Here is a 20,354-nt window from a genome sequence, read left to right as displayed (position 1 = left end):
TTTAAATTGAAAACTGAATAGCTGTATGTTGATAATGCTATGAAATTATCTCTTTTTTGTATTGGGTAAGGAGTTACGGGATTGTATTAGCAGTGTCACATAGAGATTATTGTATCCTGATATTTTACAGTGACAAATGTTGGGTGGTTTTTTTCCCATTCCAAATTAACACTTTTTTCAAATTTGTTTATTAGAAAGTTCAGTATAATTTTGCTTTTAATTTTAACTGGACAGTTGCCTGCTTTCCAGATTTTCCTAATCCATAACTGAGACTTCAGCAGTTTAATTTCAAATGTTTCCCCAACTGTATACTTACAGACTTATATCAGGACTTTCTACCTAGTGAATATTTCATATCACTCCATGAATTCTTAGTGATTCCTTCACTAAATTAAAATTTAGAATTCTGGGGGCGACTGGGGGGCTCAGTCGTTAAGCATCTGCCCTCGGCTTAGGTCATGCATGATCCCAGGGCCCTGGGATCGAGCCCCGAGCCCCACATCGGGCTTCTTGCTCAGCGGGGAGCCTGCTTCTCCCTCTCCCACTCCCCCGCTTGTGTTCCCTCATTCGCTATGTCGCTCTCTGTCAAATAAATAAAATCTTTTAAAAAAATTTAAAACTCTGATAATTTAGTATAGTTTTCCTGTCTGTAAATCCTAATTTGTGTAGCCATTCCTTGGAAATTAGATTGTTTTATTCTTCCAAAATAAATTCTATATGCACAATAGGTTTTCGGTTAGTGTTCATTATCCAGATTTGTTTCGTTGTCTTGATTGCTTTATGGTTATCGACATCATGACACTCCATCTGGGCAGCCCCCTAAGGAGAAATAAGTTAGCCCTGTTACACAGCTCTACCTGCGGAACTTTATGGGAACTGAGCCGGATAGGACAGAATTGCTGGTCCTCCTGAATCCTGAAGGTATTTGCAGCTTTTCTGCTTATGCTTTTGTCATTGGTACATACTGCCCTCTCTGGTCACTGTGGTGAAGCATTTAGTTGTTGCGCCTTTCAGGAAAGAACGCTGTGGTGATGGCAGAGCTGACAGTGAAAACAATGTAGTATTTGGCTTTGCTTTTTAGTGTACACTAAAACCTACAATTGTTTTACATGCTGGAGCATTTTTAAAGCTCAAACTAAGTTGCTGTAGGCTTGCTAGAGATGAAACAAGCTATTTTTAAGTCTTCTAAAGTTTGTGTGTGTGTGTGCTTGTAAATATGGGGAATTGGTCTAGAAAGATTCAAGAAATAAATGAAAGTTGATTGTGAGAAGCAAATCTGGGAGATAGAGACCAGAGTGAAAGGAAGACTTCTATTTCACCGCACCCCCATTTGTAACCCTTGATTTTTTTTTTTTTACCAAATGCTGTGTGTTATCTATATAAAAATTGTTATTTTTAATTTTTTAAAATTATCTTTTTAGAAAAATACTAGATTTTCCTAGTGCTCCCATTCATTGTGTGCATTAAGGCATGAAAAAGCAGCCCTTAAGTATTCTGTGAGGTGAATTGCTTCAGTGCTGAAGAGGTTCTTATCACAAGCAGTTATTTAATATTTGCATAATTATAGCTGTTACCTATCCAAAGCCTTGTTTGCAGTATTGTGGTCAGTTTTAACTAAAACAAATCATCCATAATGAATGTGTGAGATCTTAAGTAGAAGGTAATTTTCTTTAAGATGCCATTGATTCTTTTTGTTTTACTCTCAGCGGTAAGAACAAAAGGATAACTCTACTAGGCTTTTCAAACAGTTCATATGTTGTTAAAACTGAATAATTCACTTTTAACTGTTTATGATCCCTCTGGGTCTTATAAAATTTGATTTAACTTTCTGTCAAAGTTAAGTAAGCATCATAGTCACATGAAAATATTGCATTAGTATTATAAGCCCATTTTTTACTATTTTATTCACTCTTCACACTTTAGAAGAATCCTATTAGATTCAGCTATATTTAAACTGTATAAACTACTATAAAATTTATCGTGTAACAGCATTAATATCCCTCGGCACTATATTTTTAAAAAAATCTTACCTGAGACTGACAAAAATTAATTCCTGTCGATTTTTCACATGCCTCATCCAAAAACTAGTAAACTCTCCAAAAATAAGTGCAGTACTGGAAAGCTGTCCTTTTAATCATGAAGCTTTAAACACCGTCTTATTAAAAACTAACTTGTTGGTTTTTCTCCCCTGGAAGAAGGGAAATGTTTTAAGGCTGAAAATTGAAGTCTGACTAAACACTTATTTTATTATAGTAAATACTCAAACTAGAATCCATTTTATCTATGTTTTGAAACCAGATTCACCCGTGAGAAAAAAACCAAGCAGTCCTGTAATACACATGTGCATTACAAAACAAGTTCATATCCAAAGTTTTAAAATAATCTCACATTATGTTTTTGGTTATTACCCATTCAGCAGTCTCCTATAGTTTTGTTTTGTTTTGTTTTCAGTCTCATTTTTTTCATTTTATGCTCCTTGCAGAGTAATTCTTGATTAAAAAATGTGTCCCTCAATCACTACGCAATCCCAGTTATTATGGTCTTTGATTTGAAAAGGAAACCCTAAAATGTTATTGGGTCCATTAGCTTCCAGACTTTCCGTAGAGAACTTCCTCAAAAGGAACCCTTCTGAGGGGGTACTTAAAAACAAACTATACAGGGGTGCCTGGGTGGCTCAGTGGGTTAAGTCCCTGCCTTGGCTCAGGTCATGGCCTCAGTCAGGGTCCTGGGATTGAGCCCCACGTTGGGCTCTCTGCTCAGCAGGAAGCCTGCTTCACCCCTCTCTCTCTCTGCCTGCCTCTTTGCCTACTTGTGATCTCTCTCTCTGTCAAATAAATAAATAAAGTCGTCTTAAAAAAAACCAAACTATACAAAGATAATAGATAAGAGCTAGGTTGCTGTAATTGGTGAAGGACCTCACCCTCTCGAAGGATCATTGGAATGGCCTCCCAGAACTAATACTTTTTAACATGTTTATTATTATCACTCAAAATTGCAGTGTACTAATCTGAAACGTCAGTTCTTCCTGAGCAAAATGATATTAAAACATGTTGGTTTAAACATGTTTAAACATGCCTGGGCTAGTATGTTCGAAATTACAGCACTAGTGGGTAAGCACTCTTTAAAAATGTGACCTGATCAACTTAAAATTTGTTGCTGTGAATGTCTAAAGAAGACTCCTATAAAAAGAGAACACATAAAACTGCCCTCTTAGGAGCACTTGGCCAGCAAGGAGGTTGCCACATTCTGCAGCAAAGAAAGCATTTCTGCTATAGTTAGTCTTTCTTAAAGTGGTTGGCAGTTGATTAGCATATGTAGGTTGGAGATCCCAAAGTTCGCCAAGTCCATCCTCTTTCTTAACTAAGTAAAATTGAGTTTGATTAAATTTGGGTACTCTGTTTTGTGGAACATAGTTTTATCAAAAACAAGTTACTACTAACTCAAGTAGTATGTGGACTCTCATTGAACTCCATTCTGCTTTCATAATAGAAAATAGTAAAGAGCTGGGGTGCCTGGGTGACTCAATCAGTTAGGCATCTGCCTTTGGCTCAGGTCATGATCCTGGGGTCCTGGTATCGAGTCCTGCATTGGGCTCCATGCTTGGCGGGAAGCCTGCTTCTCCCTCTCCTGCTTCCGCTGCTTGTGTTCCCTCTCTCTCTCTCTCTGCGTCAAATAAATAAACTAATTTAATTAAATTTAAAAAATAGTAAAGAGCAAGGAGACCTTACGGCCATTGTAACATCTGGCATCTCATGATAGACTCTACAGATCTTACATTTTCCACTTTGTAGCTTAAAACAGGAAGGCTTATTGGAAAGAGACGAATTTAAATACTAACAGAGGTAAATTGAGCCAGCCTGAGAAAAGTAAGCTTAGTGGCTGGATATCTGAGAAGAAAAAAAGTCAGTTCTTTTTCTGTCCCTTGACTTATGCTTAATAAAAGAAGCTGGGTCATCTGTGTGACAACCATTAACCAAGATGTGTGCTTCTTAATTTATTAATGCAGGACTCCATACTGCATGTTGTAGTTACAAAAAGGATGTAATCAGGACCATGCTTAGTCATTTCAGGTATTCATCTAATTTTTATTGAATGCTGTTGTGCGCCAAGCAGTCTTCTAGTCACTAGAGATGGATCAGTGAATCAGACAAGGCTCCTCTTTCTAGTAGGAATTGACAAATAATAAGCAAAATATCAAGTGATATAAATAATAATTAAAATATTTATATAATAAAACAGAATGAAGGAGAAAGTGAAGAGCTTCTTCAGAAGTCAGAATGTCCTGGGGCGCCTGGGTGGCTCAGTGGGTTAAGCCGCTGCCTTCAGCTCAGGTCATGATCTCGGGGTCCTGGGATCGAGTCCCACATCGGGCTCTCTGCTCAGCAGGGAGCCTGCTTCCTCCTCTCTCTGCCTGCCTCTCTGCCTACTTGTGATCTCTCTCTGTCAAATAAATAAATAAAATCTTTAAAAAAAAAAAAAAAAAGTCAGAATGTCCTTACAAGACCTGAATGACAGGAAGGATCCAGCCATGCAGAGAGGTTCTAGGTGAAAGGAATAAGCTAGTCCCTAAGGCAAGAAATTAGCTTGGTATATTGAAGTAGTGGGAAGAAGGCCTCTGTAGCAATCAGGAGGTCAGAGAAGTGGTTAGATGCTAAATCACATAGGACACCTGGAGTCAGTGTAGGGGGTATGGATTTACTCTAAATGTAATGGGACTGTATTAGAAGATTTTATGAAAGTTTTGTCTGGTTTATGTCTTAAAGGGGTCACTGGCTGCTGAGTACAGAATAGACTGTAGGGGACATGGCAGAAATAACCAGTTGTCTCCCAATATCCATCTTACACTTCAGTAATTCTCTGAATTTTAATTAAGCCTGTGACCACCCAATGGAAACACTAGATTTTCCAGTTTTCCTTAGGGTTAGGTGTGGCCATATGACTCAGTGAGTGGTCAACTAGATGTGTGTGCAACTTGAAGAAAGCGGTGATTTTTTTTTGTTCAGTTGAAATTTTTATTTTGAGATCATTGTAGATTCTAGGCAAATATGTTTAAAGGAAGGAGGAATGTCCTGTGTTATTTTTTCGCTCTTTCTGGCTCTTAACACAGGCATGGAAGCTGTAATGAAGATATAATGGCTGGCACTTCGGCATCCATGTGGGACCATAAGATGAACTTGGAAGGGAAAGTCATAGACAACTGAACAATAAAATTGAAGGAGCTTAGATCCCTAGTACTAATAGCCTTCACTCTAGCTCTTAAGTACTTATCACAAAAGTTTGTATACTTGCAAGAAATATATTCTGTCTTGTGTAAACTTGTGTAAAAGTAAAAGAAACAGAACCAGACAGATAGAAAACTGCTAATAGGCATAGAAGTGAAAAATCCGAATGCTACCAAATGAAATTAATTTTGAAATTTCCTAGAAGAAGCAGGTTTTAGACCCTGTAAAGGTAATTTGGTGGAAGCAAAGGGCGATCCATGGCAAGTGCAGAGGTTTAGAAACAAGAAATGTTTGTAGCAACATAATGAGTATAGGTACCAAGCATTCAACAACATTTCCAAAACGAGCTCATTGACTCCTTTTTGCCTGCCCTCTACCCTGCTTCATCCCTCTTGACCCAGCCTTGCCCCTGCCATCTCCATCCACATCAGTGGAGAAAACGGGCATTCTCTTTCCGTCTCTTGCAGTATACTATCATTCTCTTATTGCGGTGGCTGAGCTGCAAAGCATGGTCCCAGGGCCAGCAGCTATAACATTGCTAAGGAATTTGTTAAAATGTAAGTTCTCAAGCCCAACCCCAGACCTACTAGGTCGGAACTCTGGAAGTAAAACTTGCCCCCCAAAATCTGTGTTTTAATAAGTTCTCCAGGTGATCGTGGTGCACACTACTGTCCCAGTGATTGATTCCATTCTCCCCGCTAGAAGTAGACTTGCTGGGTGGGATTTGTGCATGTTTAAACCCTGATATATATTACTAGGTTAACCTCCAAAAAGTTATGCCAGTTTGCAGTCCAGTGACAGTGTATGTCAGTTTCCTATATCCTGACCAACAGTAGAATCTACATAATTTTTTAATATTAGACTAAATTTTTGTATTGTTTTGGTTTTTGACACGTTTTTCTGGTGACAATCTTTTTTTCTCAGTTATTTGTAGTTTTTCTTTGTCTTTAGTAAGTGAAGGTGTTCTCCACTCAAAGGATACTTACATAATTCACCTTTTTTGTTTTTTCAATCTGGTATTTATTTTTCTATTTAGCATGAAGGCAGGGATCTGCTTTTTTTTCCCCAAATAATTATCAAGTTACCCCAGAATCATTTATTAAACCTATCCTTTCACTGAGAGTTTCAAATACCATACATAAATTCTGGAATATATATATGTATTTCTTGAGCTTTTTCTTTTCTTCCATCTTCTTATCTTTAAGTTCCTTGAGAATAAGGACCAAGACTACTTGGTTCATTGCTGTAGTAATCTCAAGGATTGACCCTGTAGTACAGTGGGGGCTGGATACGTTTCTTGACAGATCATCTATTTTTTTTATACCATTGCTACATTTTTAATTACTGTAGCTTTACAGTAAGTATTTTTTATGTATTTTATGTCTTTTTATTTTTTAACTTTCCTTAGCTAATATAAAAAAATCTTCAAGATGAGCATCAGCAATATTTTTAGTCCCCCAGAAAACTAAGATTTTGATTAAAATATAATTAAGTATATGACTTATTGGGAAGAATTGTTACCTTTATGTTGTTTAATTATCCAAAACATATTGTTTCTCCATTGTATTAAATTTATTTACTTACTTGTTTATCTATTTAAGTCTTACTCTCTTCTCTCAATAGGTATAATAATTTTCCAGATAATTATCTTGGGATTTCTAGGTTTTAAGTAACATTATCTATAAATAATAATTTTATCTCCTTTCCAGTATTTATTGCATTGGCCAGGGTTTCCACTATTAACAGTAAAAAGAATCAAGTTGATCTTGATTTTTACAGTGGAAGGTAAGGTCTTAAACTAGAAGGTCTGGGCTGAAGACTCTTAGAGCTATTAGGACAGTGATTCTAGGCAAAAGGAGTATCCTTGATCCTTGAACAACATCTGTCTTTATCATGTAAATCTCCATTTTAAAGAAAATTTTCTTTTTTTTAAGAGAGGGGAAGGGGGTGCAGGGAGGGACAGAGGGAGTGGGAGAGAGAGACACTCTAGCGTGGAGCCCACTGCAGGGCTCTAGACAGGGCTCCTGTCCTGGCTCAATCTCATGGGGCTCGTGGCCAGGCTGAGTCATGACCTGAGGCCATGACCTGAGCCTAAATCAAGAGTCAGTGCTTAACCAACTGAGCCACCCAGCTGCACACACATCATTACAGGGCCTCAGCTAAACTCCAGAACCAGATACTTGGGGATAAATGGTGGGCACTCCTGTTTTAAGCATCACATCACAAGCAGTTCTCTATATAATTAAACAGTATGGTTAAGCAGTTTAGAATTTTTGTTTTGGCATGGATTTCTACCTTAAAGAATTAGTGCCTTCTTGGGCACATGATCTTTGAAATCAAAATGTGTGGTATTTCTGAATTTAAGACATTACTGATCCTTTCGGTAAGAGGAAGAAGGGAACAGTGGTACGTGGTTGGAACGGAAGACAGAACAAAGCACCACAGCCCTGCTTCCTGTACTAAATAAGTCCTGTGTTTGCCATTAATGGAGTTTGTTTGAATATCCAAGCCTGGTTATAACAAGCAATTTGCAAAGATCCTATTATACAACTAGCAGGAAACTGTTTATTACGATATAGAATTTAGAATGATTAACAGTCACTACTGTATCACTAAATGCTTCTGTCCCTGATTGTTGTGCAGATTCACCCTGTTCTTTGTATAAGATTTTTTTAATCAGTAGCACAGCTCATTTGATTGATTGAGTTGTGGATAGTTTTTTAAATATTTGGGGGAAAAGAAAATTGTGAGCAACCCTTTAAATAAAGTAGAAAAGAATAATAGGTTTATTGAGGCTTATAATTTTATTTTTAAAATGATCTACCATAGTTGCACAATCCGTAAATTTCATAAGTCAGATATTTTACGTAGACACATTTTATTGATCATTATATAATTTTACTGGCACTGTTCATCCTTTTACCATAGTTTTACTGTTGCTTTCCTGGTTTCAGTTTGGTTACTTGTTACTTGTGCTGTCTGAATGGCTTTGTGTTATTTACATACTGTGAATTATAAAGGCGAAAACTAGTAAATTGTTATGTGTATGATTCAGGAGGAAAGGTATACTGAGCACAAAATTTTGATCAGTTGTGTATCATCTGAATGATAGGCCTTGGGACATAGTGTTCTCTAACAAGATAAATTGATAGAAATGGATGTGTTATTTGCTGAATTGTCAGATACCTCAGATTACTCTAGGTTTTTCTTTTTGATCATAAATATTCTGTTTAGGAAAAAAGCAAAACATGTTTCAATTCTCCATTCCTCAAACGTGATCCAGTGCAGTTGTGAAGAGTTCGAAGGGAGAATTTTTCCTATATATCATGAGGGCTTCAACACTGCTGGCAACCAAAGAAAGGGAAGGGGAAGTGAAAGTTGTTGAGAGAAGACAGAGGAGACAAAGGTCAGCAAGGACACAGGAAGCTAAAGATGAAGATGTTGGTGATTAGATTACAAAATGTGAACTACTGAATGGCAAGAATTACCTTTTTTACATTGGCGACTTGGGTAGTGGATGCTCAGTCCATGCTACTGCATGAACGATGATATGACCATCTAACAGTCACTTAACTAGCAACTTCACTTCAATAGCAACTTCACTTCAATGCCCGCATTTCTTCCACCACTTTCATCCTATAAGTCACCATTTGTGGTTAACTCTACATCTGAATCACGTTATAAATCTCTCCTCCTTTCCATTTCCAGTACCACTGCTCTGCTTCAAGACCTTATCATTTTTGCTTCCCGAATGGCTTTCTCTCTTCTCTTTGGAAGTTTAGACTACATGAAACCATCAGGATTATTGGTCTAGAACACAGATGGGATAATATCATTCTCTAGTTTAAAAACCCAAAATGAGGGGTTCCTGGAGGGTTCAGTTAGTTAGGCATCCGACTCTTGCTATCAGCTCAGGCCATGATCTCAATGTTGTGAAAGTGTGGAGCCTGCTTAAGAGTCTCTCTCTCCCTCTGCCCCTCCCCACCCCGCCTTAAAATAATAATTAATTTTTTAAAAAGATTTTATTTATTTATCTGTCAGAGAGATCACAAGCAGGCAGAGAGAGAGAGGGGGAAGAAGGCTCCCCGCTGAGCAGAGAGCCCGACGCGGGACTCGATCCCAAGACCCCAAGATCATGACCTGAGCCGAAGACAAAGGCTCAATCCATTGAGCCAACCAGGCACCCCTAATTAATTAATTTTAAAAAATAATAATAAAAACCCAAAATGACTTCTCATTATAGTCAAAAGTCCAAACTCTTTAGCATGACAGTCAGGCCTTTGTACAGTCAGACCTCATCCTGTTTCTTACCTGGTGTACCAACATCCCCTTCTTGTGCTGTGCAACTCTGATACTCAAGAGTTCACCAACCTCCATAGATTGTGCTCCTCCATGCTTTTATCCAAGCTGTTTCTTTCTCTGTATCCTAGACTGTAGTCCTGTAACATCCAAATAGAATATACCTTCTATTTCTGGAACTTTCCTCACTCTGTTGGTCTTAACACCCAGCAGAATGAGTGGTTCCTGTCTCTGCTTCCGTTAAGCTTTCTGTATAACTCCTATTAAAGTTCTGTTTACCTTGTATTGTAAATTCTTTTTTGACAGTAGATTGACTCCTTAAGACTGGTAGTTTCCTATCATTTATTTAGCAGAATGCCTAGCATATAACAAGTAGTACTATGTGTGTCATCATCTCATTTAATCTTCTCAAACAGCCTTATGAGGTTTGGTGCTACTGGAGAAATAGCCTCATTTTACAATTAAGTAAGCTGAGCTAAAAAGGCCTCACAACAGGTACACAGTAAAACTGGAATCCCAGCCTGGATCCACCTAACTAGTAAAGTCCATACTCTTAACTATTTTGCTGTATTTTGCCCCCCAACATCTGTGTGTCCTTGGTGCCTGCTACCCCTTGGTACAGTAGGTGCTCTGTCAGTGCTCATTGACTGAATGAATTATAAAAACTCCAGTTCACACAGGACTTGGAGGCACTGTGATTTCCATTGAAAGGGAGAGTGAAAGATATCAGTGCACCATTCATAAAAATAAAATGTTTAAAAGAATTTTAATGTATTTGAACCAAAATACATACATATACAAAACAACTCAATGTGTTATTGACTGGGTCTCGGCAATGTTCAACTTGGGGAAAAAGCTTCGTTTTCTAAATATACTGGCTTTTGTAATGCAGGACAGCACATAGTACTACACAGTTATAAAATGTCTTGAATTGATTTCTGGGAGACTGCTGCCCCCTTACTTCTGTCTTTGTAATAAATTTCTCACAGGTCAGGTAATCTAATTGAACTTTTACTGGCATAATACATTGTAGAGCTAGCCATATAATGCATGTAAAATGTAGTATAATTGGGGTCAACAGAGTTTTTTGCAAAAAACTATGTTTTAAATCTATCATAAACTGAAAAATGCTTTACATGCCATATACTGGTAGTGCTTGTATAAATAACTACATTATCAATTTTGGGTTGTCTTAAGTGTCAAATAGTAAATCAAAACATAACATTTGACCCTTAAAAATCTTGAGATTGACTGTCAGTAAGAGTAGGAGACTTAATTAACCTTTTCTTTACCATCTGATTTTCCTTATAGATTTAGTAAAATGTGATCTAGATTCAGTTTTTTAACTTTTCTTTTCTATTATTTCTCTAGTGTTGTTAATAACAATACTTGTAGTCGAAGGGATTGCTGTGGCCCAAAAGACCCAAGGTAAAGTACTTTCAGTGATAACTTACACGTATTCAGGACAGTGAGTGGGATGGCTTATTGGAAAGGACTGCAACTTTTGAATACTATTTCCATAATCCCTCTGGGGTGTTCCAATGACCTAAGGCTTTCTGTCAACCTAGCAGCTTCAATTTTATTGGGTTCAGTTACAGTTAACTAGAGTAAATTGTCAACATAAAGACTTGCTGATAAATTTTTTTAATGGGCATCACTAGCAGCTCCTAGCACACTATGGATTATGTCCAAAAATTAAATGAGATTCATGCATTATCACTCAGCAAAAATAAAAATCCTTTTTTCAATGTAGACAAATGAAATATTCCCATCAGTATCTTGTTAAAAGCCCTGTGGACCTGTTCTCATTATCCTTGTTTATGAAAGAAGATAAGCTAGTGTGCTTTTCCAACCAGATTTTCATGTCAGAGTTTAGAACATTTACTGGTTTACTTTTTACTTTCATCTAAGTTGTACATACACGTGACAAAAATCAAAGTATTCTGAATAGCTAATTATGAAATAATAGTTTTCTGTCCTCTGCTACTCTACTTCCTTCTCCATGGAGATAACCAGAATTTTAGCTGAATCTTGGTATTTCCCTGCATATTTCTAAATAATATGTTATACTATTACTTCTTAATTACTTCAGTTTTACATATTTAGACAATATTTTCCCACCACGGAAGATGAAAATTCAGCTCTTTCATGCACCTACTTATTCTACCCCTAACTGTATACCAGTGTTCTATTACTTTCCTTCTGTACCACCTGTTTTGGTGTAGTCTGTCATAATTCTGGTCACACCTATATTGAGAATTTAAGTCACTCATGGAGCTTTTTCCATATGAAAATTTTGTTTTTCAGTTTAGGAAATTTTTTATTTCTTTTCTCCTTGTTTAAGTTTTTAAATTTCTTTTTTTCTTTCTTTTGTTGTTGTTGTTGTTTTATTCTTAAGAAATTTCTGTTTGGTTATGGAGTATTCTTGGGGTTGTTTTTCTATTTTCCATCTGTCTTTCTACTCTTGTTTTCTTCTCAGTCTGTATTGAGACTTCCCCAGCTTTACCCTCTAAACCAGAAATTGGTAAACTTCTTCTGTTTAGGGCCAGACAGTAAATATTTAAGATTTTACAGGCCTTACAGTCTCAGGAGCAACTACTCACTTTTGCTGTTGTAGCATGAAAACAACTATGCACCATATAGGCACATGAATGGACATCGATGTGTTCCTTTGTAAACTTGCCTTATGGTAACAGGCCACAGGTTGCATTTGGCCCAGAGCTACACTTTGCGGTCCTCTGCTTTAAAATTTCTACTAATTTTTCCTTTTTTTTTTTTCCTTTTCTTTTATTTTTAGAAAATGTTTGTTTTCTGAATATTTTTAAAGTATCCTTATTCTTGTTTTATAAATATCCTCTTTTTAATCCAAGGGGATTAAATCACGGTTTTGTTTAGTTTTTAGTTTGTTTTTTTATATAATCTTTGTTTCCTCAGATTTGCTTTCTTCTTGTTTTTTATTCATTGTTTGTGTTAGAGGCTTTCCTCAAATATCTGGTGATTATTTATGAGAGGTGCACTAAAATCTGATTGACAGGCCGTCTGTAGGTGTAGAAGGACTTGTTTGCTGTGGCCCTCGCTGGGGCATTCCGAGTCTGTATTGCTGGCACTTTTCCTTTGGATTCCTGAGAATCCCCAGATAGGAAGCTTTCCATTTCCAGCTCAGACAGACGTTCTGCATCTCACCTAGAGGCTTTGAAGGAGTTGAGTGGGGGAAGAGACCAGGAATGCCATTGGCCCAGTTAACATTCCTAGTCTTGTTTGCAGGCTGGTGTGGTCACCCCCAGCTGTGCCGGGTGGTGTCTCCTGGTCCTGTAACGTTGCTTTATCCTCTGCAAAGGAATCATCTCATTTTCTGATGTGGTGACAGAGCAGCAGCTTCCTAGATTTGTAGAGTAGGGCATGGTGTTAGAAATCAGACTGATTCTGAAAAGACTTTTAGCCAGGCCTCCTGTTTTTAGAAAGAACAGTTTCACCACCACCTGTCATGCCCTCTTCTGCTCACCAATACTGCCAGTTGTTGTGTTTGCACCTCTTTGTCCCTTTTCAGGGGGTTATTTTTGCCCTTAAAAAATCCAGTACTGTTAGTGGAGTTTAAGGAGAGAGAACTAAATGCATGTGTTCAATCTGCAATCTTTAACTAAAATCCCTTTGTAATCTTTGGATCCTTTTTGGCTTTTGTGCTAAACTAAATATAGAGGTACCATACCGGAGATAAACCCCTGGGATCCTTTTATTTTTATGTTAGAACTGAATTTTGTAGAGTTGCACTGATTTATCAGATTCTCCCACACAGCTTTGCCCTTGTAAAATCTAAGCATTTTATTTCCCTGCTCTCCTACAGGGCAAACTTGTCCTCTAGCAGCAAGTTCTTCCCACCAGCACAGCATACAATTTTACCTTTCTCACACTTCCGCTGTATTCAGTTTGTTGCACTAAACTTGGCAGTGGTTCTTGCAAAATTATATACACTATCTGTGTAACATAGAGTGGGCAATTGTATGGCTGAATTGTGGGGGAAAGAGAAGAATGCTGTTCTCTTTTGCTGTAATTCATATTTTAAATGCCATTTTTCCCTAAGATGGACAAAATATTGGAATCAAGCATATTCCTGCAACCCAGTGTGGCATTTGGGTTCGAACCAGCAATGGAGGTCACTTTGCTTCACCAAATTATCCTGACTCTTATCCACCAAACAAGGAGTGTATCTACATTTTGGAAGGTATTAACCAATTTCTGTCTTTTAACAGATGAATTTTTACTTTATTGTAAAACTGAGTACATTGGTAAGATGCCCAGTTTAAGCCAGTTTGAACAAAATTTATACATGTATTTGAACTAAACTCTAGTAATTATAAATATGTCTGGATCTATTTATTATGTCTGGATAAATTATTACCCAGATTATGTCTGGATATATTATGTCTGGATAAGTATGTCTGGAACACAATAACAAAATAATAGTTGAAATTTTATAGGAATTTTGAATCTCCTAAGATACAATTCAACCAGATGCATCAGTGTAAATGAGAAACTTCTCTAATAAGGAAGGGAGGGACGGAGGGACTCAAACTCACGGGCATCTCTGACGCCTTAATGCAAATTTACGTCCATAGTTACATTAGGTCGTGTCATTTCTTCTGTTTTTCTATTCATTGTAGCTCATGAACTAAGCAGTAGCTTTTGTAGTCTAATTTTAATCAATTAAGTACACTTAACTAATTTAATAAACAGCCTATTCCACAGGGAAACATCAGTGTAGTTCTGCAGAGCAGCGTTGTTACTATTGATATAAAGTGTAACATGAATTACGAATTTCGTATATAACAGTCCTCATGATTTTTATCTGTGGAACTGTAACAGAGCAGTTGCTTTGCTTTTTCCACTTGTGTCAGGACATTTATACTGTGTGCTGCCCTGATTTGCTTGCTTCTTGTTTTCTAGCTGCTCCACGTCAAAGAATAGAGTTGACCTTTGATGAACATTATTATATAGAACCATCATTTGAATGTCGGTTTGACCACTTGGAAGTTCGAGATGGGCCGTTTGGTTTCTCTCCACTTATAGATCGTTACTGTGGTGTGAAGAGCCCTCCACTAATTAGATCAACAGGGAGATTCATGTGGATTAAGTTTAGTTCTGATGAAGAACTTGAAGGACTGGGATTTCGAGCAAAATATTCATTTATTCCAGGTAATGAAGTTGTCTTTTTTTTTAGTGGGTTTACTCTGGTTTTAGAATCTTATGTCTGGAAAAGAGAGAATTTAGTCAAGTTAATCAAATCAAAGTTTTAAAGAAATTAGCAAGGCCAAAGGGAAATCACTTCATGAATAAATAAAACCAAAAATTGGAAATAGAACTGTATCACTTGAATTTTGAAGCATTTCATAGACGGTATCACAGTTTTCTTAGATTTCTTTATGTTTTATAATGTATATCAAGGCTAAAAACATCAAGATAAATGTATTTTAAAAGATAATTCAACAAATTGTCTTATTTTCATAATCCTTACCAAAAATTATTTTGGCAGGTTTTTTCCATTGGAATGCTTGAATTAACCACTCATTTGAATAATCTCTAGAAAATATTGAGCAATAGAAACTGCTCTGCACTTGGAAGCAAAAGACCCGTGTTTGAATCCGTTCTCTGTTACCTGACAGTTGTAAGACTATTCAGCACAGTTGCACCTGAGGGTTGCTATTGGTAAAATGGGAATCCCTGATCTATTACTTTCCTGAGACTGCCTTAACCAACTATAAATTTAGCAGCTGAAAATAATAGAAATTTATTCTCTCAGAATTCTGGAGGGCAGAAAACCCAGCAGCTCCACATTTCTTCTGGGAACTCTAGGGAAGAATCCATTGCTCACCTATTCTAGCTCCTGGGGGCTTCCCCAGCATTCCTGGATTTGTGGCCACATCACTCCAGTCCCTGCCTCCGTCACATTGCCCTCTCAGAATCCTTAATTTAATCCCATCTTCTGTTTCTGAATGTAATATTCACTCTTTTTTTTTTTTTTTAAACCACATAAAGTACAGGTTCTGAGGATTTGGATTATGGTCTCCGTTCAACCCACTCTGCCTATCTTACTCTGCCCTGTAGTATGTGCAAACACTTTGTGACCTGCAAAGCCTCTCTGGTGTAAAACTGTGCATATCCCTAATGCAGAAACACAAAGATCTACAAGTTAGTGCTCCTGTCTTCAAACAACTTATAGACAAACAAGATGAAAAAGTAACAATGTACCAATTATATCATCTCTTTGCTTTTGCTTTCATGTAAGAAATTTGTTAATTTAAAAAAATATATATCCAAATGAAAAATCTATAATCTTACCATCCTATATATAAAAAAACCACTTTAACAATTTGGTGTGTATCCCTTCAGATGTTTTTCTGTATCTCTTTATTTTGTTTTACATAAGTGACAACAATTATATTACCTGCTTTTTTGCCTGAACAACATAATCAGCTTTTTTTCTTGTCAGTAAACATGGGAATTTTTAAGTTTCAGTGTTTATGTTCTCAGTGCTGAAAAGATAACGTATTTTACTATAATAAAAATAAATTTTTAAAAATTAGTTACCAAAAAAACTTAATTTGAAAGTTTAAATAGGAATTATATACACCAAATTGCCAGAACGAAAAAGTTGCTCGATTAAAATATCTCAGGATCTTTAAATAGCCTGCAAAACCTATTTCAATGTACAGTTTATTGTATTTAACTGGATGTTCAATTCTTGTTAAGGTTGTCCTTCATTCCAGATACTTTCTTCATAGTTATCATATTTTAAAAAGTAGGGGGAAATTTTTTAGCTTAATTGAGAATACATCTCAGAGACTTTCCTCTTTTAACTTAATAAACTAAACCCAGCCTTGCTGAAAGGGGACAACAACAGTTTCAGCTCTTCTGTAGAGAAATGTCAAAGACAAATTTAATTAAACTGCAGTGGAGTAAAAAGTGATAGGAGCTACCTGCCAAATGAATCAGAATTTCTTCATGTGTAGACAATTATTCTAGGATGTTGTCATTATTGCATTAAAATTTCCAGAATTATCCCAGTTATTTCCAGGTATTAATGATTCATTAAGAGTTCTCGATCCTCAGTAGATAACACCAGTAACTGTTATTTCAGGTATTAATGATTCATTAAGAGTTCTCTATCCTCAGTGGACAACACCAGTAACCAATAGATAACCAGTAATCAGTAACCAGAGAATTTCATTTAAAATATACTGATTTCTTGGGGTGTTGGGTGGCCCAGTCAGTCAGGTGTCATGATCTCAACCGTGAGATCAAGCCCCACATCGGGGGTCCACGCACAGCATGGAGTCTGCTTGAGATTCTGTGTTTCCCCTGCCTCTTGGGTGCACTCTCTCTTTGTCTCTCTAAAACAAACAAATATATGAAATCTTTACAATATACCAACTTTTCATTATTAGTAGCCGTAGTCTTCTAGATTTACTGATCCCTAAACAAAATTTATTTTATAAGTATGACTTGAAATAACTAGACACAGCCATAATTAGACAGACAGTTATGCGTTACCCATTTATTTTGATTTGGGGGAGGGGGTTAAGATTTATTTATTCATTTGACAGAGAGAGACACAGAGAGAAAGTGAACACAAGCAGTGGGAGTGGGAGAAGGGAGAAAAAAAAGCAGGCTTCCTGCTGAGCCGGGAGCCTGATGCGGGGCTCGACCCCTGGACCCTGGGATCATGACCTGAGCTGAAGGCAGATGCTTAAAGACTGAATCACCCAGGTGCCCCTACCCATTTATTTTGATATTTTCTCTTGTAATAGTTAAACTGTGGACTCGTCACCCACATTATAGAGGCAGTATGATAGGGTAAGAAAAATTGTCTGGAGAATTGTAAGCTAGTCCTGGCTTTGCCATTATAAATATGGTCTAAGAAAATCATAATCTCTCTCATTCAGTTTCCTCATTTTCAAGGTAAAATATTACATAGTTTTCCTGAGCATGATACTAAGCATAATGTATGTAGAAACTCTGTAGTAACATAAAATGCAAATGTTAGCTAATATAGTCTAGAAATCCTTAGTGTTTTATTATAATTTGTCTGTATTTTAATCATAATCCATATGAAGTTGCTTTTCTTCAAGTAAGAATCTTTATGTATTAAAAAGCCTGATTTTTAATATTTAAAAACAGTATTCGATTAAGAGCATTGCTTTTGATATCTGCTTTTTTCTTTCAGGTAGTCTAAACTAGTTAAGAAAGATCTGATTCACATATAAGATTTTTTAACATCTTTTTGAAACTTAAAGTCTCATTATTTCAATTAATTGATTTGGTTCATAAAAATCAAATACCTGACCAATTTGCTGAAATCCGTTATTTTGATATGAACTATTGGTTTTTGGTCTTCTATGAACTACTTCACTGGACAGAATATCTTGTATACCACGTACTCATTTTTTCCCTGCCACTTTGAAAACACTGCTCACTAGCTCCTACTGCGTGTGTGTGTTGAATTAAAAGTAACATAAAATTCACCATTTTAATCCTTTTTAAGTGTATGAGTACATTTACAATGCTGTGTAATCATCACCACCATCCATTTCCAGAACTTTTTTGTTAACACAAGCCGAAACCTTGTCCATTAAGTATGTACTGCCCATTCTCCCTTTCCTCCAGCTTCTGGTACTTACTGTCTATATGAATTTGACTAATGTAGGGATCTCAATAAATGGAATCATTTATTTCCATATTATTATTAATATTTGTCTTTTAGTGTCTGTCTGATTTCACTTAGTGTAACATTTCAGGGTTTATCCGTGTTATAGCATATATCAGAATCTTATTTCTCTGTTAGGCTGAAAAAATATTCCGTTGTGTATACTGTATTATGTTGATTCATGCATCCATTAATGGTCTAGCTATTGTTCTTGACAGAGGGTTGCAAATTTTCAGGTGGCATAAATAAGTTATTCATGATGGAATCAAAAGTATAAACATTACCATTTTTAAAAAAACTTTTCCTATAAATAAGCACCTAAACATGCCCAGGTTTAAAACAGTGCTCTGTATTCTACACCTATGAAAGCTTTCTCTTGCTTTGTTTTTAAATGAAGGATTAGACATAAGACATGAAGCCTTAATGTAACTCTACACTATCTCAATGCCAATCACTTTCTTCTTTTTTCTATTACAGATCCAGACTTTACTTACCTAGGAGGTATTTTAAATCCTATCCCAGGTTTAGTATATCACCTCTTTCTCCTCATGGCATTTTAATCAGTCATATTTTCCTTTGAGCATCGTTCCTCTATTCTTTCTAGATTGCCAGTTTGAGCTCTCGGGAGCTGATGGAATAGTGCGTTCTAGTCAGGTAGAACAAGAAGAAAAAACAAAACCTGGTCAAGCTGTTGATTGCATATGGACAATTAAAGCTACTCCAAAAGCCAAGGTATTATTATGCATTGAGTCATTTTAGAGAAGAACATAATAAGACATTGATCAGCATCATGTATTGTTTTGATTCATGGAGATACTTGCTATTATAGAAACTGATAATGCAACTTTTATTTCAATCAGATTGGCCACCTAAGTTCTAAGTACACTGCAGTATAGTTCCTGGAAGATGACACAAACATTGAGAGTCTTAAAATCTTTGTACTCCTAGATCAGGGGTGCAAGTTTTGATCCATATGATTACCGATTCATAAAGAACTTTATGAGGAGGAAAAACAGACCACAAGAGGATGAAGCATCTTGTCAGAGTTCATAGAGTTGGTCATGGCAGAGTCTAAACCAAAACACAAATGTAGCAAGTCTTGCTTCTGGGTTCTTTCCATGCTGTCCTCTGCTAACGATGTGGAGCTGTTATTGGAAAGTACTGCAGTAATGGATGTTTTTAAATAACTCTGACAGATTGGGATTGGTTGCTGACTACTTTTGCTTTTTGCTCTTAATTTATACTTCTAGGAATATTCACAGTGAAAATTATATTTAATGTGGATATATGTGAAAAGAGAAAGTGAGGATAAGAGAACAAACCATTAAAGAATTACAAAAATAAGGGCAGCTGGGTGGCTCAGTGGGTTGAGGCTCTGCCTTCGGCTCAGGTAATGGTCTCAGGGTCCTAGGATTGAGCCCCACATCAGGCTCAGCAGAGGCTCAGCAGGGAGCCTGCTTCCTCTCTCTCTCTCTCTCTGCCTGCCTCTCTGCCTACTTGTGATATCTCTCTCTCTCTCTCTCTCTGTGTCAAATAAACAAAATAAAATATTTTTTAAAAAAGAATTGCAAAAATCAAATTTAAAATTATGGTAATAGCGCAGATTAGATAACGTGAAATCCTGACCGTTATAAAACATCTGGATTCATTGAGTAAAATATAACAGACACCCTTTTAAAAAGCATAGGTAAGATTTCCCCACCCAAAAAAGGGTAATTCTTATGGACTAGAAATGAAGAGAGAGAAATAGAAACCAGACCAATAAATTGAAAATGGAAACTGATGGTACAAATATCTCTTGCTGATTTTAGTATCCTCCAGCTACTCACCAGTAGACCTGCCGGGAGCTTGGTGTTACTAACCACAGTGAGAAAAGGCCTGAAGTTTGTGTGACGTTTATGAGGTCCCTCACATAAAATTGGAACCCTTAAAAGGATGTATAATTGCTGTGAAGTGGTAGATTAGAAACCTCTTCCACTAATAAGTTAACAGTGAAGAAGCTTACCTTTCTAGGCTCAGTCCCAGGATAAGGCTGGGGTCTCCCCTAAAGCTTTTACCTAGAAACATGTTCTTACTAGAATTTGGGACATACGTGATTTACATTCCAGGCCCAATCCAGGAACCACTTAGTCTAC

The 20,354-nt window shown here is 36.7% G+C and overlaps 1 protein-coding gene across 4 annotated transcripts in view; it reads left to right on the top strand.

Moving 5' to 3' along the window:
* NETO2 (neuropilin and tolloid like 2) overlaps window positions 1–20,354 on the top strand; it is a 64,328-nt gene that overhangs the window by 954 nt on the left and 43,020 nt on the right. For 3 of the 4 annotated variants that reach the window (XR_004281388.1, XM_032325421.1, XM_032325422.1), the window contains exons 2-6: window positions 10,893–10,949; window positions 13,600–13,740; window positions 14,463–14,711; window positions 18,697–18,741; window positions 18,824–18,951. Coding sequence is in view for 3 of the 4 variants with exons in the window: in XM_032325421.1 (XP_032181312.1) it covers window positions 10,893–10,949; window positions 13,600–13,740; window positions 14,463–14,711; window positions 18,697–18,741; window positions 18,824–18,951 (620 nt within the window). In the remaining variant the exon portion in view is untranslated. The remainder of the gene's footprint in view (window positions 1–10,892; window positions 10,950–13,599; window positions 13,741–14,462; window positions 14,712–18,696; window positions 18,742–18,823; window positions 18,952–20,354) is intronic. The other variant, XM_032325420.1, reaches the window with a different exon arrangement.

The sequence above is a fragment of the Mustela erminea genome, chromosome 19 (genome assembly GCF_009829155.1).
Source record: "Mustela erminea isolate mMusErm1 chromosome 19, mMusErm1.Pri, whole genome shotgun sequence".
Lineage (NCBI taxonomy): Eukaryota > Metazoa > Chordata > Mammalia > Carnivora > Mustelidae > Mustela > Mustela erminea.
Note: the sequence above shows the minus strand (reverse complement) of the source record. Positions and strands in the feature narration are given on the sequence as shown.